This window comes from Bos indicus, chromosome 18 (assembly GCF_029378745.1).
Source record: "Bos indicus isolate NIAB-ARS_2022 breed Sahiwal x Tharparkar chromosome 18, NIAB-ARS_B.indTharparkar_mat_pri_1.0, whole genome shotgun sequence".
Taxonomy (NCBI): domain Eukaryota; kingdom Metazoa; phylum Chordata; class Mammalia; order Artiodactyla; family Bovidae; genus Bos; species Bos indicus.
In genome coordinates this window covers 54,585,363-54,611,066 of record NC_091777.1, presented here as the reverse complement: position 1 = coordinate 54,611,066, position 25,704 = coordinate 54,585,363, and the positions used below count along the sequence as shown (strand labels likewise).

Below are 25,704 nucleotides of genomic sequence, written 5' to 3'. Positions count from 1 at the left end.
GCAGGACAAACGTGGAGTCTTAACCACTGAACTGCCAGGGAAGTCCCTCCAATTATTCAACATGCTCGCTCCTTGCTGTGCCTGACTTTCCCATCGCCCACTTGGCTAACTTTATTCCAGCCCCAAGCTGCCCTTCAAGTTCATACCATAATACCAATGACCACAATGATAATAATAGGATCATGGGGAAGAGCTGTAGGGGGTTGAATGTTGCCCCTTCTACGGCCCCAAGAGATGTATGTCCGTGTCCTAACCCTGGGACTTGTGAACGTGACCTTACTTGGTGAAAGAGTCTTTGCAGGTGTAATTAAGGGCTCTGAGATGAGATCATCCTGGATTATCTGGAGAGGTCCTAACCCCACTGACAAGTGTCTTTATAAGAGACAGAAGAGGAGGGAATTCCCTGGTGGTCCAGTGGTTTGGACTCCCTTGCTTTTCGTTGCTGAAGGCTGGCTTGGGTTTGATTCCTGGTTCAGGAACTAAGATCCTGAAAGCCACCATGCAGCCAAAAAAAAAAAAAACAACAAAAAGCGACAGAAGAGGTGATGCACAGGAAAAATACAAGTACACAGGGAGAAAGAAGAGGAGGCCCTGTGAAGACAGAGGCCGAGACTGGAGGGATGCCAAGGAACATCTAAACGCTGGAAAACGAGAGGAACAGCTCTTCTCTAGAGACTTCAGAGGAGCAGGGCCCTGCTGACACCCTGATCTGGGGCTTCTGGCCAGTAGAACCGTGAAAGAATAAATTTCTGTTGCCAGCCCGTCTGCGGCCATTTGTTACAGCAGCCAGAAAAAGCGCCATGGGCTTTGGGGTTCAAACCCTGGCTCCCACTTACTAGCTTGTGCTGTTGGACATCCCTTTCATGCCTCAGTCTCCTCATCTGGAATGTGGGGATGATGATAATACCTGCTTCATAGAATACCTGCTTCATAGAATTTTCATGTGAAAATTGAGTTGGTACATGAAAGATTATTTTAAAAGGGCATGATACTTTGTAAGTATCCAAAAATGGTTAGCTTTTTTTTTTCTACACTGCAGGGCTTGCAGGATCTTAGTTCCCCGGTCAGGGATTGAACCCTGGTCCCCTGAAGTGAAAGCAAGGAGTCCTAATCACTGCACCATCAGGGAAGTCCCTGTAAGCGTTTATTAATTGCTTGGTCTTGCTGACATTTATGGCAACTGCGTGCTCTTTAATCCCCACCTTGGAGGCAGAGTTCCTGTGAGCGGTATCTCTGGAATCCCCAGTTACTTCTCCCTCTTCCTCAGCTCCTGCAAATAGGACCCAGTGGCTCCCCCACTGACCTCAGGACAAACTTGGAGCTTATCACCTCACCCCATGAGACTGTGTGGCCTGGCCCCCTGAGTGAATAAATGGAGGGAAGGTTGGGTGAAATGCCAGGAAGAGTAGCTCAGCCCTGAATCTCAGCCTGCTCCCGAGACACCTCCAGCCCCGTTCTCAGTTCAGTTCAGTCGGTCGTGTCTCACCCTCCTTTGAATAACGTCACCCTCTGGGCTTGCAACACTTCCCAGGCCAGACCACAGCTGGGCAGGGCGGCGCTCTGCTGACCCCTGGTGGCCGCAAGGAGTAACACTCCGCCTTCCCACTTCCGGGCGGTTGGCTTGGAGCTAGCGAGCGCCTAGTACATGCTCCGTGCTGGCTGCAGCTTCTGGAACAGATGCTGATTAGACTTTGTGTCAGCCCTGGAGTCCTCTCATCTCCAGGGGCAATCTTGAGCAGACAGTGCCATCTAGTCACCCTGACTTTTAAGATATTCGGATCTCTTCTTTCCACTTTCACTGTCTCATCCACCATCACTTTCGTCCCCACTCCAGGCTGTCTTACCGATTTCTCCTTTTGACTCAGGCTTCACAGCACTGTTACTGAATCTGTTTCTTTTTGCCTTAAGAAAGGGTTTTATTTTTGGCCGCACTGCCTGCGGAACTTTCCCAACGAGGGATTGAACCTATGCCTCCTGCATTAGAAAGGCAGAATCTTAACCACTAGACTACCAGGAAAGTCCTTTTTTTTTTTTTTTACTTAAAATTTTGGTCATCATGGATTTTGGGAGGCTGACTTTGATTTTTAAAACATGAATTGAAATAATTTTTTATCTTGATCTCTGATTTCTTGTCCCTTTAGGTTTTGTATCTGAGGCAAATGCCTGACTCACCTCATCCTGGTTTCTTGATGTCACGTCCCCAGGGAGGTCTTCCCGACCATCCCAAGTAACAGCTCTGCTCCCCCAAATTCACATCCTCCTTAATATCTTATCCGTGCCTGACATTAAGGCATACATTCATTTCTTGGACTGTTTTCTGTGTCTGTTCCACTAGGGGTCGGATCCCAGCTTTGTCCTTGGGGGACTGGCACGGAGTAAATAAACACTCAGGAAACGTGTGTTAAATGGGCAAATACAACGTAAAGGAGTAACACGGGAAAACGCTGTTGAAGAGGAGAACGCTTTTTTCTTTGAAAGCAAAGGAGTTCATCTTGGTCTGGGTGGGGGAGGGGTGACTTTCCCAAGGAAGAGTCCAGGGAACTGAAATCTAAAGGTTACAGAGGGAGTTAGCAAGGAAGGGTGCACAGAGTGTCTAGAGGGAATAGCACCTGTGGTAGGCAGGCCCCTGAGGAGTCAGAAGGCTGGACTGCAGCCTGCAGGGGGAGCCTCCCTGAGCGTTCGGTCAGGGCCCTCCCAGGACCCACTGGAGAGTTGGCTTCTGACGGTGCTGGGGAGCCCCAGGTGTCAAGAGAAGGGTGGCAGGGACAGATATGTTTTGAAAAGCTCACTCTGGCTGCCACAGAGAGATGGAAGGGAGGGGGTGAAACTGGAGGCTGGGAGACCAGGGAGAAGGTCAAGGAGGGGGCTAGTGAGATTCAATCAGGATGGTGGCAGGAAACGAGGAGGCAAGTGGTAGGGGTGAGAGCCACGTGGAAGGTGAAACAGAACTTCGGGCGGCTTGATGGGAGACAGTAATACCCTGTGGAGGTCTCCAGGGTCTCTGGCTTGTAGGGGGAGCGGGGGCGGGGATGGATAGATTTGGAGAAAGGGATTGGGAGTCTGGCTGTGGTTATGCACAGCAGAGTCAGCAAGCAGAGTGTCACAGGCAAGTGGGCAGGAATGTGGTTCTCAGAGCAGAGGTTTGCACTGCAGTTGGCTGAGCACCAAAGAATTGATGCTTTTGAACTGTGGTGTTGGAGAAGACTCTTGAGAGTCCCTTGGACTGCAAGGACTTTGGCTACCTGATGCGAAGAGCCAACTCATAGGAAAAGACCCTGATGTTGGGAACGATTGAAGGCAGAAGGGGATGACGAAGGCAGAAGATTGAAGAAGAAGGATGAGATGGTTGGATGGCATCACTGACTCGATGGACATAAATTTGAGCAAGCTCCAGGAGATGGTGAAGGACAGGGAGGCCCGGTGTGTTGCAGTCCATGGGGTCACAGACTTGGACACGACTGAACATCACCACCACGTAGGAGAGGCTGGCTTAGAGAGACCAAGGGCAAGGCTTCCCAGGTGGCACCAGTGGTAAAGAATCTGCCTGCCAATGCAGGAGACATGGGTTCTGTCCCTCGGTTTGGAACATACTGTGGAGGAGGAAATAGCAACCCACTCCGGTATTCTTGCCTGAAAAATCCCACAGAGACTGGCAGGCTATATATAGTCCATCAGGTCACAGAGTCGGACGCGACTGAGTGCGCACAAGCATAAGCAAAGGCAAGGTTGAAACCGACCATTGAATTCTGCAGACGGAAGTCCTGTCACGTTCGAGGCACCTGCTCGATGCCGAGAGGCATATTGGGAAGCCACAGGCCCTGCCCCCCAAAGCTCTCCACTTTGGGTGGATAGTGGCTGCGAGGTATTAAATATGCGAGTACATGGCACTTGAACATCAAAAACTAGAGACAAAGACGGGCTTATGACATCAGTGCACATATTGAGTGCTAACGGTATACTGTAGAAACTTTTTTTTTTTTAAAGCAAATGCTGGGACCATGCTTCCCCTGCAGGGGACACAGGTTCGATCCCCAGTGGGGGAGCTAAAATCTCGCCTGCTGTCTGGTGTGGCCAAAAAAATAAAGATCAAATGTTGAAGACTTTCTGGGAGTCACATAAATCGCCATAGCAGGTCAGTAGTTGTTGGGTCCATCAATGGGTAAAAAAGGGCCTGGGAAGAACTTCTAGAGGAAGACTGGCTTTGAAGGACAGGTGAGGATGTGATGGGCAGCACTGAGATTTGGGGGCGTGAGGTACAGAAGGCATTTCAGGCAGAGGAAACAGTGCAAACAAAGCCTTGGAAGTCAGAAGCAATCAAGTGCATCGGGAGAACGGGAATGACTCAGAGGCTGGAGTCTGGAGGACGGGGAGAGGAGGTGGGCTGGGGCCAGAGGGCGGGGCCCCTGGCTGGCCTGTGCTCAGGTGCCTGCTGGCTCCTGCTGACTGGCAGCGTGGGGCCGGAGCGCCGGGGCAGGAGTTGTGATCCAGGACCGTGCCTGCCTCAGGCAGGGGAGGGGAGAGGCATCTCTCAGGGTGCCTAGTCCCCACTACTGCCATAGGTAAAGCAGAGCCAGGTGTTCTGGGATAACTTCTTGGTTTAAAGACTGAGGGCTGGGAGGCCATTAAGGTGTGAGAGTGTCCGTCAGAGGCCAGGGGAGCCAGAATTAGGACCTGGGCCAGAACAGACGTGGTAGCTGAAGTGGTGGCATCTGGGAGGTGACCAAGGGGGCCGTGGAGGACGGGGCGAGGAGGGGACAGCATGGGGCAGAGCGAGCCTGAGTGGCTGAGGCATCTCTGAGGCACTGTCCTGAGAGGTTAACTTCCCTGGGTCACCTGGGAGTAAACCCTGGATCCCATCCCAGAGCCACCGGCGTGGCCTCGGCTCAGACGACAGGGAAAGGCATCTGCTGCAGACGCTGGTGCCTGGCCTGCTGGGCGCCCCCGTGGCCGCAGGACTCTGTGGGTGGTGCTTGGCCTGATGACCTAGAATAAACTGCGGGAGCAACCAGGGGCAAGAAGACCTGGGGAAAGCAGATCCCTGAGCTTGCGCTCAAGTTGTATCCAGCTCTTTATGATCCCACGGATTGGGGCCCACCAGGCTCTTCCGTCCATGGATTCTCCAGGCAAGAATACTAGAGTAGGCTGCCATTCCCTCCTCCACGGAATCTTCACGACTCAGGGAAGGCGAGCTCTTTACCGCTGTGCCATGAGGGAAGCCTGGATCACTCTGCTGGAAAGGAAAGCAAGGAGGCCAGAGCTGGCGGGGGCTCCTGGCAGCGGTCCTGGGGGTGGAGGGGGAAGGCGCCTGAAGCTCACATGGGCCTTGGCTCTGCTAGAGATGCCTTCTCCCCGGGGCGCTGGGGGAACCCTCGTGCCCCGTGGTCCCGAGGCCCCCGCGCTCCTCCTGATGGGCTGAGGCTGCAGCCAGTGTCCCCACGGGGCCTGCCTGGTGGGCGTGCGCCCAGGGGCCGGGGAAGGGGCCGCCTTCATCTCTCTCAGGTTTGGTTTTTTACAAGATTGATTTATTAACTATGATACAGATCACGTAAGGCCTTTTCAGTTTTGTACACCATTCCCATTGAGACAAGTACAATACTTTGTAGCAAATACATGATTTTAAAAAACAAAGCCAGACGGAGAACACCTCAGTCGGAGATGCTCAGCCTCTGTTGATGGCTGACCATGCACTAATCAGGTTGGAGCCTCAAAAAACCCACGATGTGTTTTAAAAAAAAAAGTCTGGAAATTAAGCAAACATTCCTAACGCCAACTAGAGGATGTCCTGGTTAAAGCCCCTAAAATACAGAGAAATAATTGTTATACTTTCTTTACATACAGTTCTCCACTTTTGCTGCGAAACAGAATTTTGGGCATACAGCCAGACTACTAACACATTTCAATACCATTAATGTTCCCCCTCCCCACCCTCAAGAAACTCAAAATATGTTAATCCAACACATATAAAGGTCGTTTAACGTGAAACACAAGTACCAGAAAAATGAGCTGGCGGCAGCACTGCTCCAAATTTTCAAACAAGTTTTATTCCCATACAATTCAGACTTTTTTTTAATGTACACAGGGAACATGATTCTTCTTAATGCAAACAATAATTTACGCCCTGTCTCGACTACACTGAGGTGTAACATCACTGCTGTTGGAGCTGGCCGAGGCAGGCTCTTGGGCAGGAGGCGCGGACAGTCACCTCGGAGCCTCGAGGAGTCCGCAGCCAGCAGCCGGTGGAAAGACGGCTCCGGGAGGAGATGACAGGACGTGGTGTAGGCCCCTCCCCGCCCCAGGCCTTCTGCCATGGGACCACCAGCAGATGTGACCTAGGTTTCCAGCACACACGAGTCGTCCTTTCACCTAAGCATGAACGCGTGGCTTGAACCTGCCAAGCAACAGGAGGGCAAGACCTGCGTCCAGCGTCTGCGGGACCTGGAGGCCCTGGGGGTGAGTGCCGTGGCTGTCCCCAGCGGCCAGCCCAAGTCCCTGGAGCCTCCTCCTCCTGGGAAGGCAGCCACTGGCCGAGCAGAACAGAGCCGACACCTGAGACAGCCCCCAGGCAGTGTGGATCTCCCTGCAGGAGGGGACGGGGGAGGGCGTGGGTGGAGAGGAGCTCGAATCACAAGTGCTGCGGCGACCTGGCTTGACCTCCCAGCCTGGGGACAGGCAGCCCGCCAGGGCCACCCCTCCACAGGCAACTGAGGCGTAGGGACGAGCGGAGGCGTGCTCTCCAGCCCCTTCTGGCCAGCGTGCTGGTCCGAGGAGGTCACCCTCTGCCCACCCTGGCCAAGATACAGCCTACCAGAAGAACCTCACCTGCAGCATGCGTTCAGCCTGGAGGAAAACCTGGGAATCAGCATTTTAGCATTCATCCTCGAAAGGTCAAGTGTTGGGAAGAACTCACAGAATGCAGGAACAAATGCACTGTGATAACCACATGCAACACAGCCAAGAACTGACGGCAAACTCACAGGCCGCGGCCCAACCCTGGGCCACGTCCTTCCGTGAAGCCGCCCTCCAGAGCCAGCCGAACACTCAGTCAGGGCTATTTACTTCTGGCCTCGAGTCTGCACCTTTGGGGTCTAAAGAACACTGGATGGGGAAGAGCTTCCAGGCGCCCCACTATTTCCTGCGAGGCAGCGAACAAGTCCCGTAACTCCACCAACAGGCTTTCCCATTTTGGCCAAGGCTAATTAACATCCGCCCCTCCCTCAATTCCTAGAGTTGTGGTGCCACTCACATGAGAATGACCTGTGAGAGAACTTTCTAGAGCTTAGCACACTAGATAAATGGGTGGGGTGGGCAGAGTTCCAGTTAAGGTCGGCCTGCCCCCGCACACACCCACTCTCCTTCATGGGTCCCCTTCCGAGTGCCCATTTGGTCCAAATACCAACCACTCCCAGCCCCCCCAACTAGCACTGCGCTGGTGGGAATGCCAACTCGCAACGATCGAGAAATGTCCTCCAAGCCCAAGCCAGCCTGAGAAGCAGAAAATGAGAAGTTAGCAAAGGAAACAGAGAGGAACCCCTGGAACTTCCTGTTCAATTGTGGCTCTCTGGGGAACGAGCCACCAGTCCCCACCTGCGCTTAAAGCCCTGGCAGGATTCTGGGTGCAGGCCTGAGGGGCCCCTGCAGCCGCCCGGGCTGGAGCAGGGGGCGCTGTGGGACCGGAGGCGACCCCGTGGAGCTGCGGAAGCCTGGTCTCCACTACTCCCACAAGGGTTAAGGGTGCAAAGCACAGGTGTCCACCGTTACGGTGCCCTTTCTTCTTCCAGAAGTCACTACCACTTAGAGAACCGCAGTCTCGGGGGGGTGGTGGGAAGGCAGGGCAGCTGGGGCTTGTGGAGTTCCTGGTGCAGAGCCAAGGTTGCAGGCGGCAGGGTGGTGCAGGGTGCCCACAGAGGTGGCCGCGTAGGCTGGGCAGTGGGAGGGAAGCAGCCTCTTCTGCTTTAGCTGACACACGGGACAGTGGTCCCAGGCCATTCTCAAGGCTTCCCTTCTACCCCCACCCAATACCTTGACGGGCTGCCTGGGAATAAGCGAGCATGACCTAGGAAAAGCCTGAGATTAATCAATGGAGTAACATGGACACCTGCCTGGGACTCAGCACTGGGGCAGCTGCAGGGCTAGAGAAGCAGGAGTCTGCTGACCTCAAGTCAAAACTAAGCAACGTCCCCCTCCAGCCAAGCCCCGAGCGAGAAAGCATCAGACACAGATCTGCCAAAAGAGAAGGTCTGGCATCCGACATTTACGTAAGACGTTCATGTACCTTAGGTTTTCTGACTTGTGTCCTTAAGGAGGTGGTAAGACGCGCAGGGGACATGTAGTTTTTCCAAGCACCTTATTTTGCCGTACAAGAACTAGAGACAGTGCGACATCCAGCTTATCCAGAGGAAGAGTCGGTGAGCACAGGGCCTGGCCCGCCCTCCAACAGCCAGTGGGAAGCGTCTGGGGCCAGGGGTGGCCAAGACTGTTCTGAGGCATCTCTTACTTTGTCAGGCGCCCTCAAACATACCACAGGTGCTGCTTCTTAAAGTGCAAAGAGACCCCCGGAGGACTGTGCGGCGGGCGGGCCTCCACCCCACGCCCCCATGCCCAGGGTACCTTAGTCAGGCTTCTTCACTGCGGAGGCATGGCCCAGCCACGGGATGGGGGCAGCCGTATCTGTAGCAGCCTTAGCAGGGTCGCTGTTTGGGGGTGGGTTGGGGCAAAGGGGGGCACGATGAGGAAGCTTCTCCCAGGGGCCAGTGGAAAGGCCAGGAAGGGCGGGGGAGGCCATGGAGGATGGTGACAGGCAGGCACGCTGCCTTGTCCTGACTGACCGCCTCTGTACTGGCAGCTCCTCTGGGCGCTGACGGCTGGGGAGCAGGAAGGCCGGCCCTGCCCGCACTGGCAGCCGTCACACCCTTGGAGTCCCCTGACATGGCTCACTTCCCACGGACAGCCCTACTGGCCCAGGAGGAAAATGATTCTACTTCAACACCAAACACATGGAACCAACCCCCACGTGCCTGCAGGCACCTCCCGCCACCCCACCCCCGCCCCGTGCAGGCGGGGCAGTGTCCCCGCAGCACCGCAGTGCTCCAAGGCAGACAGGTGCCAGGCGGGCCCCCAGTTCTTTCTGCCAAGGGGCTCGAGCCGTACACCTGGGGCGGGGGAGGGGGGTCTGGTGACGGGACGTAAGTGGGACCCCAACGGGCTCTCAGGCTGCCACCCCTGGGCACCCCGGTCTTGCTGTCAGACAGGTTGCCCTCCACGTGTGTGCCTCTTGGCAGAGGTGGGGAGAGAGCTTCATCTTGAGGTCTGTAGTTTTCTTCCTTTTTAAAAATTATTGGGGGAGGGATGTCTTTCCATTTTTCTTCCAGTGTTCCTTTGTTTTAAAGGGAATGGATCCCCAAAGCCTGTGAAGTGGGGCAGGGTGCATGGGGGCGGACGCTGCCCACGCTCCCTGGTCCAGGCGAAGCTGCCCTCCCTGTCCTGACCTGCCGGGCCAACGCCCCCAGACGGGACTGTACCTTAGGGTGGCAGAGCCGGCCTACATGTTCCCAAGGAGGCTGCCGGGCAGGCCGCACCCCCGAAGGGTGGGGAGCGCTGGGTGCAGCAGAGGGACGTGTCCTCGTGAGGGGCTGCTGGCCCTGCCCTGGGGCAGCCGGACCTCAGGATCTTCTCCTCCCGGCCAGTGCCAGGCTCTGCCCAGTGGGCGGTGGCCTTGAGGCTGGTGTGCACAGATGGTGGGGAGGGTCCAGGGAGTAGTGAGGGTGTGGAGGGCCCCTGCCTGCCTCGTTCAGTCCACAAAAGGGTTCATGCCACAGGGTAGGGCTCCCGCCACGGCCTGCGGCCAACCCCAGGTCTGCAGTGCTGGGCTCAGGGCACTGGCCGGCCCAGCCTGCGCCTTCTGTTGGCGGCTGCTAGTGCTGCGGGCTGGAGAAGGCGAGAGGAGAGGGGACCCTCCCCGCCCCGCCCCGCCCCGCAGGCCTGGTTCTGTTCAAGGCCCAGTGCCACCCCGTCAAGAGAGAAGACCTCGTCTCCTTCAGCCCGAGGCCTCGGGGGCTCACAGCGTGTGTTCAGCTTGAAGTTGGGAGGGGAGCAGCGGCTGCATTGGGGACTGGGGGGTGGGCGGAGGCGACTGGGGCGGCGACGGCTGACTTGTGATGGGCGTGGAGGTGAGGAAGGGCACGGTGGAGGCCAGGGCAGAGGGGGAGCTGGGCGTGGCACCAGGGGGCTCGCTGATTGGCCGGTTGTGGAAGAAGAAGGGGCACTGCTGGATGAAGAGCTCGATGATTGTCTGGTAGGTGCGCGTGGCCGTGAGGGCGTCCATGGTGCTGAAGTCCGGCCGCATCAGGGTGGGCCAGAAGCAGATGGACAGGTTCTCACTGGTCATGAGGTTCACCTTGTTGTTGTGGCTGACTCTGCGGGCGACACCAGACTGGGGGTCAGAGCTCCAGCGCGGGCCTGGCCGAGGCTCCCGCCACCTGTGCTCTTGGGCTCCGCCTCCCCGGCTGTTCTCCTGCCTCCACCCCCGCCCTGCAAGCTGAGAACCGAAGAGGCCCTAGGCCTGGGACTTGAGGCCCGAGCTCCCCTGGCCCCGTCCTCTGAGGCCCCCGAAGTGGGGGACACTGCTCTGGCTGTGCGGAAAGGCAGCGTGTCTGTCCCACAGCAGGGTTCACGTAACAACACCCTGTCGGGAGAGGAACAGGTCTGGCTGAAAACAACCCTACTCTGTGGGAGTAAAGGTGGGAACGGACCACAGCCACGTGCTTCCCTGGCTCCCGTTCACTCTTTCCCACAGGACACCTGTCTGGGCCCAGCACGTGGTCACACCGGTCAGGGAGCATGGATCCTGGAGAGCGAGCTTCAGGTGGGCTGGGGGCCGTACAGGCCTCTCTCAGACGGAAGCAGGACAGAGCCTGAGGAGGAGGAGCCAGCACCCAACAAGCTGAGGACAGAGCCCCGCTCAGCTTCTTCTCGCAGCCGACTGGCCCTGACTGGAGGGTTTCCAAGGAAGGGAAGACAAACAGCAAGCCCTGCAACGTACTTGTTCAGGTGAGAGATGACATATTTGAAGACTTCATGGTTCTCTTTTGGAAACTTCTTGAGTACCTCCTTAAGGGCGTGTAACTTCTGCTCCCGGTCATTGATTTCTGAGGAAAGAGAAAACCAAGACCAAGGCTGGTGGGCCTGGGGCTCAGACTAGCTGCTGGTCCTGGGCAGTGGGGGAAGGGCCGTGCTGCCTGCTCTGAAGGCAGCCCAACCCCATCCTCGCCCCACAAGCCATGCCCCGGGCGGGCACACCTGGCAGTGGCATGGGGCCAGGGCCAGCCCACCTCCACGCCCCAGGCCCCTGCTCCTGAAGGGGGACACTGTACGCCCAGAGCTTCCTGGCCCCCACCATCCAGAGACTCTTCCATGAAGGGCACCATTCTTTGCTCATCTGGTTGCCCCTGGAGACGGGCATCCCGATGCAGAGCGCCTGCTGCCTCCTGAGCAGATGGGTGGGCGCCGCCGCCTACCCGCACCAACAGTCTCGGGAAGGGGGGAGTCACGAGACCAGGGCTCTGTCCTTTCCCTAGAGTCAGGGACCCTCCGCGCATCTGCCCTTTGGAAGAGCTGGTGGCAACGGTGGGGAATTCTTAGAGTTCATCAAAAGGACTACATGTCCCCTAGTGTCCTGAGACAGGGAAAAGCTAGCCCAAATGAAACGCTTCATTCAAGCCAGGCCTGCTTCAGCAAGTCCTCACGATCCTAGGAGGCTGGGGCTCTTATCACCTCGCTTCCAGGATAAGGAATCTGAGGCTCAGGGAGGTGGCAGCAATCAGCCTTTCGGTCTAGGAATCAGACCCTGCCCAAATGGCTGCAGAGTCTGGGTGGGGACCACCGTGCTTCCCGGGGTCCTGGCGCCCCCTTCCGGAGTGGACCTGGCCTGCCCTGGAGGCGAGAGTCAGCCTGGGCTAGCAAGACGAGAATGGTCCGGGGCCGACCGGGTCAAGATCTGAGTGTGGCCACTTGTCAAAGCTGAGGCTCATCTCTAGGACCCCAGGGCTCGTGAAGATCACAGGAGGACCCCGTGAAGAGATGGTGCAGGTGGGTGGGGGGACAAGGCGTTCATTAACAAATACAGTGGCACCTAACTGCTTTGGGGCACAGGCTCCTGTGGGTGGATGAACGCTCCGGATCCTCTTCCACAGATACACCGTGTACAGGGCTGCCTACATCCCTGGAGCCTCCCAGACTCTCCAAACCCATTTGCTCTTCAGGAAGCCTGTGAAGGACTCCGGTAGAAAGTGACATGCCCCAGAGGGTCACTGCCCAGGCAAGCAGGTATGAGGAGCCTCAAGCTAGACTAGGAAGGACAGATGGAACGTCAACGGTGGCGGGAGCAGCGGGAGGAAGGGTCATGCCGTCTGGGTCCTGTCTGTGACACCAGCCAGCTGTGAGACTCGGGGACATGACTCTGAGTGGCCGTCTCCTTGTCTCTAAGAGGCTCAGGACAGCGCCTCCTTCACTTGGCGACACCACACCCTGCAATGCAGCGCTCACAGCCAGACACACACTCAGCACCTGGGAGCAAGGCTGAGACTCGGGGAGCCAGTGGGAGAGGGGCTGTAAAGACGGCCAGGACAGCCACTGAGAGCAGGAAACAGGCAAATGTTTAGACTTGAGTGTGGCTTGATAAAAACAGTGTTTTGGTAATCTAAAACCCACAGGAACTAATTATGTGCTGCCATTATCAGCTTCATTTCTCTGAACCCAAGATTTATTTTAAAAGCTCAACGTCAAGGGCACACGTTTTTTGTCTGGCCTTGAGTTTCAAAATCCTTCACTGTTAAAGTTTCAATAAAAAGGAAAGAAGTAAACTGCTCAGGGTGGGAGTGGGGCTGGGAGGATGAACAACTGTCCCGAGAACATGAGAAGTGTGCGGATGGCGCGGAGGCTCACTTAATAAACCGACTGTGCCCTCTTCCATATGCGAGCTTGGCACAGGCCACTCCTAGGTGCCTGCACGACAAACACACAGCTGTGTTTGTTTTAATCAAGCACTTGAGCAGCAGCACCTTCATGTAAGAGCCCGGCCTCATTCGTCCTTCCGGCTGGAAGCAGGAAACGGGGCCGATAATGTCACTGCCTGCCCAGGATGTCCCCTCTCCTTCCTATCCACTGGGCAACAGGACGGCCGCCCCTTCTTTCTCTTCCTCGCAGGGGTGGGGGAAGTGGATATTACAGCGCCTGATCAGATGGAAATTCGAGGACCACCCTCAGGCATACCAGCCTCCCTTCGCCTCCTGGCGCAGTGCCTCAGCAAGGTGCCTATGCAGGACCCAGATGGCCGCGCACCCTGGGAGCGTGGAGGGAGACGGACCGTCTTGCTCTCCCCGCTGGCCGCTCGGGGCAGGTGCTCTGAGAGCTGGGGAGCACTGAGACCCTGGCAGGAGGTGGGGAGGACGGCAAGGGGAGCCACGGGGGGGCCTCCCAGCGCAGGGCCGGGCCCTGTGTCTGCCCCGCGGAACACGGCCCCCGAGGACGGCCTTCTGGCCTGTCCTGACTTGCTTCCCGCGTGCAAGCGAAGCCCAGCAGTGCTGGGGGCCCGGCGGGGGCGCCACCTGGCGGTCTTTCCACAGCGCCAGCGGCGTGTCGCCCGAGGCTGCAATGTCGGGGGGGCAACGTTCTACGGGTGCTCTCTGGGCAGCTCCCACCCGAGGGCAGGTGGCGCCGGTGTGCCCGACACACTGCCTGAGAAAGCCCGCTCAAGAGGTGACAGCCAGGCCACGGGGCTGGTGAGGGGGAGGGGGCTCCCAGTTCCATCTCCAAGTTCAGCACCCCTGCTCTGATCAGCTGCCTGCCCCCAGGCTGGGAGCCCTCGCCAACCTCAGCAATCCTCTTCGAGAGGGGTGAGGGGCTCTGCAGGGCTCAGGCCTCCTCAGCTAACACATCGTAGTTCTGAAATTAGGTGTCTGTCAACTGAGACGGCATCAGGAGAGGCGTTCTGAGGTCAGTTGAATCAAGACAAAGTCTGGACAGAGACCAGGCAATGCGGAACTCAGGCCCCAATAACTCAGGAGGAAGGAGGGCAGAGCCAGGGGCCACCCCCTTCACGGTGTACAGATAAACCCAGGCTCCAAGAAATAAGCACAGTAGGTCCAAGGTCGCACGAACTGGTGTCAGGGGCCCAATCCCAGACACCGTTGGCGCCCTGGCTGTGTCACCCCACCGCCACCTCTGGCTGTCAGCCAGGCTCCTGGCTGGAATCTCAGCTCAGTCCTCGAGGAAAACCCCCGATGGATTCTGACCACCTGGCACATCCACACCATCAAGAAGGCAAACCACTGGCTTGGGTCCCCCTCTGTGACACAATCTGGCACCCCCGGCACCAAACCACTCGGGCCGAACTCTCTGCTGGGCCCAGAATGGAAGCGTCAGGGTGCCCTTCTCCTGGAGGTTGACCCTGCCTGTCCAATAACCTGTCCAGTGGTCTCTGACCCATCAGATGAGGGCAGGGCACCCGTGTCTGCCTGCTGCCGCCTGTCCCTGCCTCACACAGGGCCCGGCACACACTGGGGTGAGAGCGCCCAGGCTCTTAAGCCGCTATCTGCACAGACAAGCGGAAGCAGGACCCCGGCGTCAGCACGACCACGAGGCAGCACGTGAACACCGGCCTGATGAGCAGCCAGGCTGGCCCGTCCAGCGACCGCACAAGGCCGGCGTTTATGCATCTCCAGCCCTCAGCTGTCCGTCTGCAGCTGGAAAGAGTGAGACGGCACGCCGGCACCCGGAACCCTCTGGGGTCGTATATTTTGACCATCTCTTTTTCTTTTCCCTTGGTGGACTCTTATTTCCCTGAGCAGGGATCACACCCGGGCCCTTGGCAGAGAAGGCGTGGAGTCCTAACCACTGGACCGCTAGAGAGCCCTCGTCCCTTGGACGATTGATGAAGAATACTGGTCTCCGTAGACTATAATGTGCACACAGAACTCACAAGTTATGTGGGATAATGAGGCCCGGAGGGCAAGGATCCTTAAGCTCAGAGCCTCTTGGCCTGAGACAGAGTCAGGATGAGGGTCTCTGCCAGCACAAGAAGACAGAGGACAGGGGTGTGGGGGTGGTCGTGAGACAAAAAGGAGAGACTGTGGGGCAGGAATAAGTGATACTGTTTCTTGAAGGCTGGGCTGAACTGTGAGGACGAGATAGAACGGAGAATTCAAGGCCCCTCTCGCTGCCTTCTAAAATCTTGGTCCTCTCTGAAGCCAAGCTCAGCGGCCATCTCTTCCACTATGACCCAATTCCTTCCTCCCTCCTCTCTGCGCTTTCTGCCCTTCCAACTTGGCTTGCTTCTCGCCGTCTGGCAGAGAACTTAAATGAGCACTGGGGAGGCAGGAAAAATGTCTTGGCACAGAAGGTCACACCCGGCTTGCCACTCCCTGGCAGTGCGGGCTGTGGCTGCTAGTTACTTCTCAATCTCCCACATGGCATCTTGTATGTGGCAGGAAGATAACTGGTGAATAATTACAAAAGTCTCGTATTTGTAGCCACAATTCCAGCGCTACTCACACTGCTGGGAAATCCTGGAGTGTACACAACAATGTGATAGTGACCTTGGTATTTGCTATGACAGGATCTGAAACCATCTCCAAGCCCTGAACGCACACGGACACGACAGCGCTGAGGCAGGAAGTGGAAAGAGCTGGTCAAGTTGATGTTGCCATGGATACCCAGCCAGGCTGAGCCGAGCTACTCTAGGGGCTGAGAATCTTTGTTCCCGCATGTCCCTCACCATGAACTCTAGCACTGCCCGGTTGGTGTTAAGCTCTGATACACACAGCCCCACTGCTCACTCAACTCTGGCTGTGAGGTGCCATGTCAGTGAGAGACGCTCCTCTCCACCAGGTTCAAGATAACCGAGCTCCAGCTGACTAGCGTGGGGCACAGGAAACACACAATGGGAAGAGGAAGCGGAAAATCTCCACCCTCTTCCAGGCTGCAGGAGCAGCAAGCAGCGCCCTTCCTCAGAGTGGATGCCGGCGGAAGCTGCTGGAGGAAGGCAGCTGATTCCCCATCAGTGACACCTTCCTCTCCTGCCCCCTGCGACCCTCCAAAAACAAAAAGATGCCATGTCAGCAATTCCCGCACAAACAATGGAATTCTTTCTGCAGGGTGCTAGGATGCCACGAGCCTCTAGATGGCGCCAAGTCAAGACAAACGCTGCTGGCAACCTCCAGGCGCCCCGCAAGCTGGGTGCCAGCCTACACCTTCTCTTCCTACCTGCGGTCCAGGGAGGCTTGGCTGAGGGGCAAAGAAAGCTGGCTCTGGACAGAGGCCCCCATGCGCCTCACATCTGAGCCAGCCTGGAGCCTGCTAGAGAAGTGAGTGCTGGGAGGACCTCCATCTCTGGAAGGCAAAACCAGGGCAGAAGCTGGCACCTGTCCCCACGCCCTAACTCATCTGGGAGACCCAGCCCCTGTCCTGAGCGGGCAGATGGGCGAGCAGGCCAGGGGACACCATGACTGTTCTGCCAGGGCTTCTGCCTGTGGGCCTGGGTAAGATGGTGGCTGTGAAGCATCTCAAGCAGCTAAGAATGGTGTGCATAAACTACGAAGAGACTGCGGAAACAAACATCACGGGGAAGGCAGATCACAGCACAGCGACTCTGGGGCCCTCAGCCCTGCAGCAGCCAGATTCTGACGGGGACCCTCCCACCATTCAGGGCTGGGCTTCTATCAGCACCTGTGTTTCCCAAAGCCGCCAAGAGTCTACGACCATGACTTGAAGTCCTGCACGTCTGTGGCCCCCCCTCAGTTTTTGTCCACCCCATCAGCTTTGTGAGTAGACCGTGTGTGCTTAGAGCTCCGTCTTTGGAGTTGGGCAGCAGCAGGGTAAGACTAAGGCCCTCCGGTCTGAGGGACACAGCTCCCTCCCGCGGCTGCATAGCAGCAGCTGCCTCTGGCTAAAAAAGTCTAGAATTGTCAGTCCGTGAAAAACTGAGAGGTCAGGCCCCCTGCAGCACCACATGAAGTCCAGGGAAGGACGGCCAAGGGCAGGGTTCCCACAGTGGGAGAGGCCCCCAGAGAGGGGCAGGCCAGGGCAGAGAGAGTCCCTGGAGCGGGCAGGACCACTGAAAGCAGAGGCGCTCCTCTGCAGCCCCGAGCGTCCACTGCAGCTGTCCCCGTCCCTCCAGAGGCTCTCTGGCCCAGACCACGTGTGCACTTCTTTTCAGGAGAGCTGGGAGGAGACCGAGTCAGGAGGGAGAGGCCAGTGCAGCCTTCCACCGAACAGGTCCGTGACTCAGCCGTGCCTCCAGGCCTCTCCGAGTCTCACTTCATACATGCAGGCAGGGATGGCAACCTAGGACACTCAGGGCCAGGCAGGTCCAGTGTGAACAGGCAAAGGAGCGAGGCTCTGCCCCAAGTCCGGCATAAAAACCAGGCTCTCAACCATGGCGCTTTGGGGCAGTCTGCAATTTTCCTGACAGAACGAAGCACCTCTGGTCGACAAGGCCGGGGTCTAATTTGTGAGCCCCTCGGGTGTCATCTTGCTAGTTCTCTTTCCTATATCCTTCAGTCTCAGTTCCAAGAGCCAGAGCGTCAGCTCCCTGAGGGCAGGACCCGTTCTGGTGTTGCTGCACCGCCACCCCACGCCCCCGCCATTTGCCCAACAGAGTCAGCCTGGGGCACCGCCAGGGGCCCACGAGCCAGGCAGGCTGCTGGTACTCACTGTGGGCCTCCACCAGGTCAATCTGCATGTTGTACGGGACCAGGGGGTCTGGCAGTTCTGAGAAAAAGCTCTTCATGGCCCCCGCCACGGTGTTCACCGTGAAGTCCTTCTCTGCCAAATCCAGGTTGTGATCTGAAAGGAAGTTGGGAGAGTGAGGCCAGGCCAATCGAGGCTGTGCCAAAGCAAGGAACACTTGGCAGTGGGAACAAGCAAGAGAAACCTGGAGAACCAGGGGTGCTGCCGGGGGCTGGCCTGGAGCCTGGGCAGGGACTCAGGGGCATCACAGACTGGACAGAAGGTAGCACCCCTGGTACTGCTAAAAAAAAAAAAAAAAGTTCTGAGACTCACAGACACGCTGACACCCAACCTGCCCAGATCAGCCTCTGAGCAGAGGAGCTGCGCCTCCATTCTGCGGCCGAAGCCCCTTCGTCTGCCCTGGACATGCTGCTGCCTTTCCCCACATCCCCACTTGGGGAGACGGGAGGAGGCGTCCCCCTAAGGCCATGTCACTTTTCCTGGAAGGTTACAGAAATGGTACCAGCAACCCTGACTGCTGTCTCCACTCTGCTCCTTGTGGTGGTCAGGCAACCAGACTCACTTTCCTCCTGCTGGTCCTGTCCAGCTTATGATACCACCAACTCCTGTCTCTAATTTTTCTTTCCATACTTGACTGCATTTCTGATTTGTAGCAAATCATCTACCAATAGATCTCGACTGTTTCCGCTTGGGAGTATACCCTGGGCTGCAGATCCTGGCATATACACAAGTGTCTAACCTAGTGTGGGTCTGCCCTCATCCTGACCTTGTGCTTCCAATCCTTCAAGACTCACACGTTTCCCTTCCCGCTGGCAGCTAGTGGAGACTGTGGAGCTGGGTGCTGGGGATGGGGGCGGTGTCTGCTCCCACCACGCACTGGGCAGTGGCTTGGGCCTGCAGGCTTGCACAGGCCACCGGGCTGGATCTCCCGAGGCCCAGTCACATGCTAAGTCGGACCCCACTTTGATCTTCTGCTTACCTTCCTTTTTGGCCAGTGGCATCTGTCAAGTTTTACTCTTTGGCTCCTTTGCGTCTGACACTGGTGGGTGTGACCTCTCATCCCAGTGTGTGCAGCCCTAACTGAACTGGGTTAGGGTGGAACGGATGTGGCCATGTGGCCCTCAGCCTCTCAGATCTGACCTAGCTTAGCAGGCAGAGCGTTTTCAGCTTGGGGAGCCCCGGGCCCAAGGCTCAGTGCATCACAAGATGCTCCCCCTTGCTTTATTTCTCTCCTGCAGGACTCTGTGAGAAGCGCAGTTACGGTTGAGAGGCCCTGCCAACACAGGACTGTCATCTCAACCCAACCTTGAGTCACGCGCCCGCCATGACCTCTGCATGGCCCAGCCCTAGGGAAGCGAGGCCTGGGTCTCAGTGAATGAGACCCATGCCGGGGGCTGCGACAGTGCCTGTAGATGGTGGAGAGGGGAGCAGCCTGGCTGAAGCAGGTTTGCGGGGTGGATGCTTCTGTTTGCTGACAGGGGCCAAACACTCTCTCCTCCTCAGCCACCTAGCCAGCACCCTTGGCTTTGGGGCTGTGTGGCAGGAGCACCCCAGGGGGTTCCAATGGCAGTGTCGTCTGCCTTGAATGGCTGTGGCCTTACCTTGATCAAACTGTCTCTGCAGACTCTCCATCTCTGACTTGTTCCCGCTGACCCGGTAGATACCTTCAGTGCTCAGCCCTGGGGAGAAACAGGCAGGAGCCTTAGGAGCAGCAAGTGGAGAGCAGAGCAGGAGGGGGATGTGCTTGAGGGGAGAAGCAGGGGTCCATGAGGCCCCCCTGGCGCGAGGGCACTTGTCTTGCCTCGGTGCCTCAGCCCACTCCTGCCCTTTTTCTTTCTCACTTTGAAGTTTACAAATACTTGTTTTTTGTAAAAACTAAAATAATACAGAAACACATCAGACAAAGGTAACATCTGCCCACATTTTGATATATACCTTGGAATTTTAATTTTAATAAAACAGAGATAATACTACGTTTTAACCCACCCTTTTCACTTACAAACTATATTGTGAACCTAACCATTAAATATTCTTTTATAACATAATTTTCTTACTTTGTGAATTTTCTATTCATGTTTTTGTTCACTTTCAAACGGAGTGGTTCTCCTCATTTTGTACTTAATATTAATAAAATTAACTATGTTAATGTTATATAGCTTTACATTGTTTCCCTTTCATTATCTGTCTTCTAATTTTGTGTATTGAATTTTCTTTGACGTACATAATTCAAAAATGTTAGGTTTTCAAGACCAATCTGCTTCTTTATGATGTCTTCATTTGTTTTTATGGTTAGAGTGGGTTTTCCTGTTCCTTCTGGAACTTACTTGGTGCACAGTGTTAGGTAAGAGAAAAAAAAAGGATCAGTAAACTTCAACTAAATAACAATGTAGGAGGAGATACAGCTCCAAGGGAGATCGGCCCTCTCCACCCTCCGCACAGGAAGCGCTGTGCAGCTTGCAGCGGACTCCAGGCTGTCGGTCAACCGGGCTCTCTCTCTCCAGGGAGGAAAGTCCACTCTGCACCCCTGAGACCGTGGTCTAAAGGGCAATGGTCAAACCAGCCTGGGGTCCTTTCTGGAGCTCATGGCTTTGAGCGACCCTGACGAGCTGGCGGGGCGCTGTGGAAGCATCCTAGAGCCAGGGCGGCACGCCAGCGGGCAGTGCAGAGCGGACCAGGCCTCGAAGTCAGTTATTGCTGTGACTGACGCCGCTGGAGAGGCACCCGCTGGGCGAGATGAAAGCAGTCAGTCAGTTTCTGGGGCCCTAGATTGGTGGCAGGTGAACTCTGAAGATCATTGAAACAAAAGTCATCATTCCTTGGCCTAAAAGCTGTTAACTGCACATGGGCCCTTTCACCCCAGAGACAAGGGCATTAACGGACCAGCCTCAAGGACACCCTACGGTGCAACGACTTGCTACCAAGAAGCCCCATCACTGCACGCCTCCCTCTGGGAGTTAACATTTCTGGTGTGGTCGCCATGCTGTGCACTGGGCTACACGCTCCCCGCATCTACCACTCATTTAATGATGATGCCATCGAATCCTCAACCCTTTATTGTGGGAGCTACTGGATGAAGAGAGAACACAGATGAGGGAAGTGGGGTTTGGAAAGGGGAAGTCCTTGCCCTAAACTGCACAGCTGGTAAGAGGTGGCAGTATGGTCTCAGTCCAGGGCCCCCACACTATTCAGAAGGGGCTTCCTGTTTAACCCCCATCAGGCTGGCGTCCAGACCACAGCCCCCTCTGCCCCCACCCCCGGAGAAACACCACATCTCCGTGAAGCCCACAGGCCCTCAGTATTCTGGGCAGCTTTTGAGATGGTCCATGCCCTTCAGAGGTCAGAGGTCAGAGGTCAGCATGGCCCCTGCCCAGCATCCACAGTTAGTAATTCTACAGTAATTCTCTTTCCTCGGGGACTTTTCTACACTATTCTCAGATACTTAAACTTTCTACCTATTGCACATCTCAGGTAACCCACGTCACATGCTTCAACATGAAATCATCCACATTTTGACAAGCCCTGGGTATGTGTCAACAGATTCAAATCTTCACCTTCTAGGTTGACAAGAAATCACTATACTTTTCCCTTTATCTGAATATTAGCCCTCTTGAATACAAAGAAAACAACGGTACAAACGCGGGAGCCTCAAAAGTCCTGACGGACATGTCCACAGTGCCTGCGCCCCAGCGTGGAGAGGGGCTCTCTGAACGGCAGAGATAAGATCCTGATAGCCTCAGTCCACTTGCAATCTCTGGCAACCTGCGCACAGGAATCCTCAGTGCTGTCTCCTAACGGCCAGCTGCCTGGTATCACAGGGCTGGAAACACTGCAAATTAGCCACTGGAGACCATCTGAGGTGCAGGCCCGCTGCAAGGCCACTGGACGGGTGATCAGAAAGACGGGAGCACCCGAAGCACGAGGCCAGCTCCTCAGCACCAGCTAGTCAACACCTTAGTATCTCCTGTCATCTGGACACATGCTTCTGTTACGAAACCCCCTTTAAAACAGCAATTCTGCCACTGACCTATACAACAACATGGCATAATTGAGGAAAGGTATCATTTGCTTGGCCAGAACAATTGTTCGCAGCTATTCATTAGACATCAATAAAATAAAAACAGAAACCTTAGAGCAGACGGCCAACTGCCAGTGAAGCAGGGCAAGCGACACGGGTGAGAGCCTGGAGGCTGGGTAGAGTGAGGCAGCTCGCCGGGGACCCAAGGCCAGAGCAGGAGGAGGCCTAGGGCCTGGAGCAGACCCCTACAGAGATGCTGGATCCTGAGCAGGTGCACCCAGGACCCAGAGACCCACCCAGAGACGCTCCGGGGCTGGCTCCGGCTCACACCTGCCGGCAGAGAGTAGTGCCTCCTCGCCACAGGTCTGGTCCGCGGCCAGAGGTCCAACTCAGAAAGCTTCAGCTGTAAGCTCTGAGGCATCTCTACATACCAGGCATCTCCAAATACCCAGTGTCTCGGGAACATGCCCTGCTTCCTTCTTCTTTTTTAACTGAGCTCCACTGGTTTCTTAGGGAATCTTTTAATCTTGTGTGAATAAAACAAGAGAAAGTTCAGAACCACAGAGGTTGCTGTCTTCAAAAATCTAACAATTTCTATGAAGAACAGTCTTGTTCTAATGACTCTAGAGAAGAGAGCTACAACTAGAATGGGAATGACAGGAAGGCAAACCGTCTCTCAACACATAATCTTAGCTACAGCTGCCATTCATTATGAAGGGCCAGAGCTTTTGAACTCCCTCATTGGACAGCCATCTGTTTGGGATGCTGCTTTTTTTTTAGAAAGATTAATACCTGGTCTAAGAAGACAGTCAATAATGACGAACCATTTACTCAGTGCTTACTATATGTGAGGCACATAATGCCGAGTCCTTACCGTGCACTTCTACATGGGTTCTCACAACATCCCCTTCAGAGAGACTATTACTAATCTCATTTTACAGATGGCAATACAGAGGCTAAGAGGTAAAGTCATACTCGCAAGGTTAGAGAGCTAGTGAATTGCAATCTGAAGCCCATCTGCTTCTGGAGCCTGAGTTCTTTTACAGCGGTGTTTTAAATCACGCACTTTCAAATTTGAGCATGCAGCAGAATCAGGGCTCGTTATAATCTAGATTACAAGGCTGCTGCACCTCTGGGGTTTCAGATTCTGTTGGTTGGGGGCAGGACCCAAGAATCTGCACTGCTGACATGTTCCCAGGTGATGCTGCTGCTGCTGGTCAGGGAATCGTGCTCTAAGGACCCCTGTCACTCTAGAAGACGGGACAGGTCTCCAAGTCCCCCCGACTCTTAAAAAAAATCTATGATTCAAGAATATTTGGGGGGGGGATACACAAGGAAAAATAAATACCAGAGACTTCAGGAATGAAGCATTTCCAAAAAGTATTAAAATTAGCGCCTTTTATTCGTAAGCAAGGTTTTTACACATTATTTAAACCATGGCCACGTGTGATTTTTCAAAAGAGTATTAAAAAAGTAAAGGAAAAAAAAGCAAAGAGGCCTTATTTTTTTCTTTCAATATTTACTGAGCACCCAATCTGGCAGATGAGCTCCTTTACAGAGCTGCAAGCCGTGGTCCTCCTCAAAAGTATTTCACTGACAAAAGGCTAGTTCAGTTCAGTCGCTCAGTCGTGTCCAACTCTTTGTGACCCCGTGGACTGATGCACGCCAGGCTTCCCTGTCCATCACCAACTCCTGGATCCTACACAAACTCATGTCGGAGTCGGTGATGCCACACAACCTTCCAGAGGACCCACCCATGAGGCGTTCCCCACGGGCTAAAAACTGGCCTCTTTCACTCCTGACCTCCCCGTCCCGGCGGCTGAGGTGCCTGTGGCACGCTAGAGGCACCAGGAAAGCGGACAAGGGACTTGCAAGAGCTTGGAGACGGCGGGGAGACTCCACCTTCTGCTCTGGTATGTGTCCCATTTTCTGAAATGGGCAAACAACTCTTCGTTCCTGGATCCCAGTACTTCTGCTCAGCACCGGCGCTCTGGGCCCCAAGTCTTGCCATACGCCCCCCGGGCCAGGCTTTCAGCCCCGCTCACACACCCCAGGACTCAGTTCCTCCTGAGTTTCCTTTCTAGCAACAAATCAATACTTCCTCCAAGACAAACTCTGAGTTGTTTATTTTTCACTTTCTATATTTAGATATAAAACTCAGCACTTTAGTCCTTAAAAAAAAAAAAAAAAAATTAATCGGTGTTGCCAATGCTCTAAAATATCCCACAGCAGACAGGCTTTAACTACTAGAGGACAAGTCGACTTTTAAGGAAATGCGGCTAATAGACCATTCTCCTTTTCTTCCACGTGTCCAAGAGGTGAGCCTCGGGCAGGCTACATTTCAAGACCAGAGGGCTGCTGAGAACTCAGGGAGAGAAAGGAACCCCCCTCGAGCATCAAGTCCAAACTGCCTTGAAGAGGGCCGACCTCTCTAACAAGAGTAAGAAGCCCCCACTCTGGGTCAAAAGCCAACAGCACCCCTACACAGCCTGTCTCCTTTTGAGGCCCCACTGCAGCACCCCCACCACGGTGGAGGATGAAAGGGCTGCGGGGAGGCTGAGCATCTCGGTTGGGAGCCACTTACTAGCGGTGAGCCCCTGGGTGACTATGCTTCCATCGCCTTCTCTGCACCGTACAGCTGAGTGTAATGAAGTCTTGGCACAGGGCTAAGGGAGGAGCTATGGTCCTAACGATCTAAGTGGAAAAGCAAGCTGGCAAGTGGAGGACACCTGAGTTTCGCCATCGGGGAGATCCCGGATGCCGACTCTTAACTTCTGCTCCTCTATGACAGATTAACCTCACCTTCGGAGACTACTGCAAGGAATAAATAAGATAACTTATTTAAAGCCCACTGTATAATGCTTGCTTTTTTTTTTCCTTTACGTTTTAACAAGCTGCAACAGCAGCACCCGTCTGTAGGCATGGCCTGCTCTAAGGACGCAGCTGGCAGACAAATAATAAAAACACGCGTTGGCTTCTTTTTTACTTCAAATATTTTTCCTTTAAATACTTAAGTAGAATTTTTTTAATAGCACAAAGTTACACGTAGTTTCACTATATATTACAATTTTTTTTAATAGAGAAATTAAGATTTTTAGCTGAAGTTTCAATGTCTAGTATTTTTATTAATCATCTGTTTTATACACAGCAGTTGTATGCATGTCAGTCCCGATCTCCCAGTTCATCTCAGTCTCTCCTCCCCCTTGGTATCCACACATTTGTTCTTTACATCTGTGTCTCTGTTTCTACTGTGCAAATAGGTTCATCCGTACCATTTTTCTAGATTCAATATATGCATTAATATGCGACATCTGTTTTTGTCTTCCTGGTTTACTTCATTCTGCGTAACAGTCTCTATGCATGTGATCTCCGTTTTGATCCTGGCTCTCTCATAGCTGCTGGGCGACTGGGAAAAACCATTCGACCTCTCTAAGCCTCGGGTTCCTCATCAAAAATGGGGCTGTTTACGAATGACTATGCTTCATGGCAAACAGATGGGGAACCAGTGGAAACGGTGTCACATTTTATTTTTTCGGGCTCCAAAATCACTGCAGATGGTGACTGCAGCCATGAAATTAAAAGACGCTTATTCCTTGGAAGCAAAGTTATGACCAACCTAGACAGCATATTCAAAAGCAGAGACATTACTTTGTCAACAAAGGTCCGTCTAGTCAAGGCTATGGTTTTTCCAGTGGTCATGTATGGATGTGAAAGTTGGACTGTGAAGAAAGCTGAGTGCCGAAGAATTGATGCTTTTGAACTGTGGTGTTGGAGAAGACTCTTGAGAGTCCCTTGGACTGCAAGGAGATCCAACCAGTCCATTCTGAAGGAGATCAGCCCTGGGATTTCTTTGGAAGGACTGATGCTGAAGCTGAAACGCCAGTACTTTGGCCACCTCTTGCGAAGAGTTGACTCACTGGAAAAGACCCTGATGCTGGGAGGGATTG

General features: G+C 54.8%; 1 protein-coding gene across 1 annotated transcript in view; it reads right to left on the bottom strand.

Moving 5' to 3' along the window:
• Nucleotides 1-6,019: 6,019 nt before the first annotated feature.
• ARHGAP35 (Rho GTPase activating protein 35) overlaps nt 6,020-25,704 on the bottom strand; it is a 115,206-nt gene continuing 95,521 nt past the window's right edge. Inside the window, exons 4-7 of the mRNA XM_070771316.1 lie at nt 19,344-19,421; nt 17,707-17,838; nt 11,039-11,144; nt 6,020-10,412 (exon numbers count right to left, since the gene is read on the bottom strand). Coding sequence (XP_070627417.1) covers nt 10,055-10,412; nt 11,039-11,144; nt 17,707-17,838; nt 19,344-19,421 — 674 coding nt within the window. The 3' untranslated portion in view covers nt 6,020-10,054. The remainder of the gene's footprint in view (nt 10,413-11,038; nt 11,145-17,706; nt 17,839-19,343; nt 19,422-25,704) is intronic.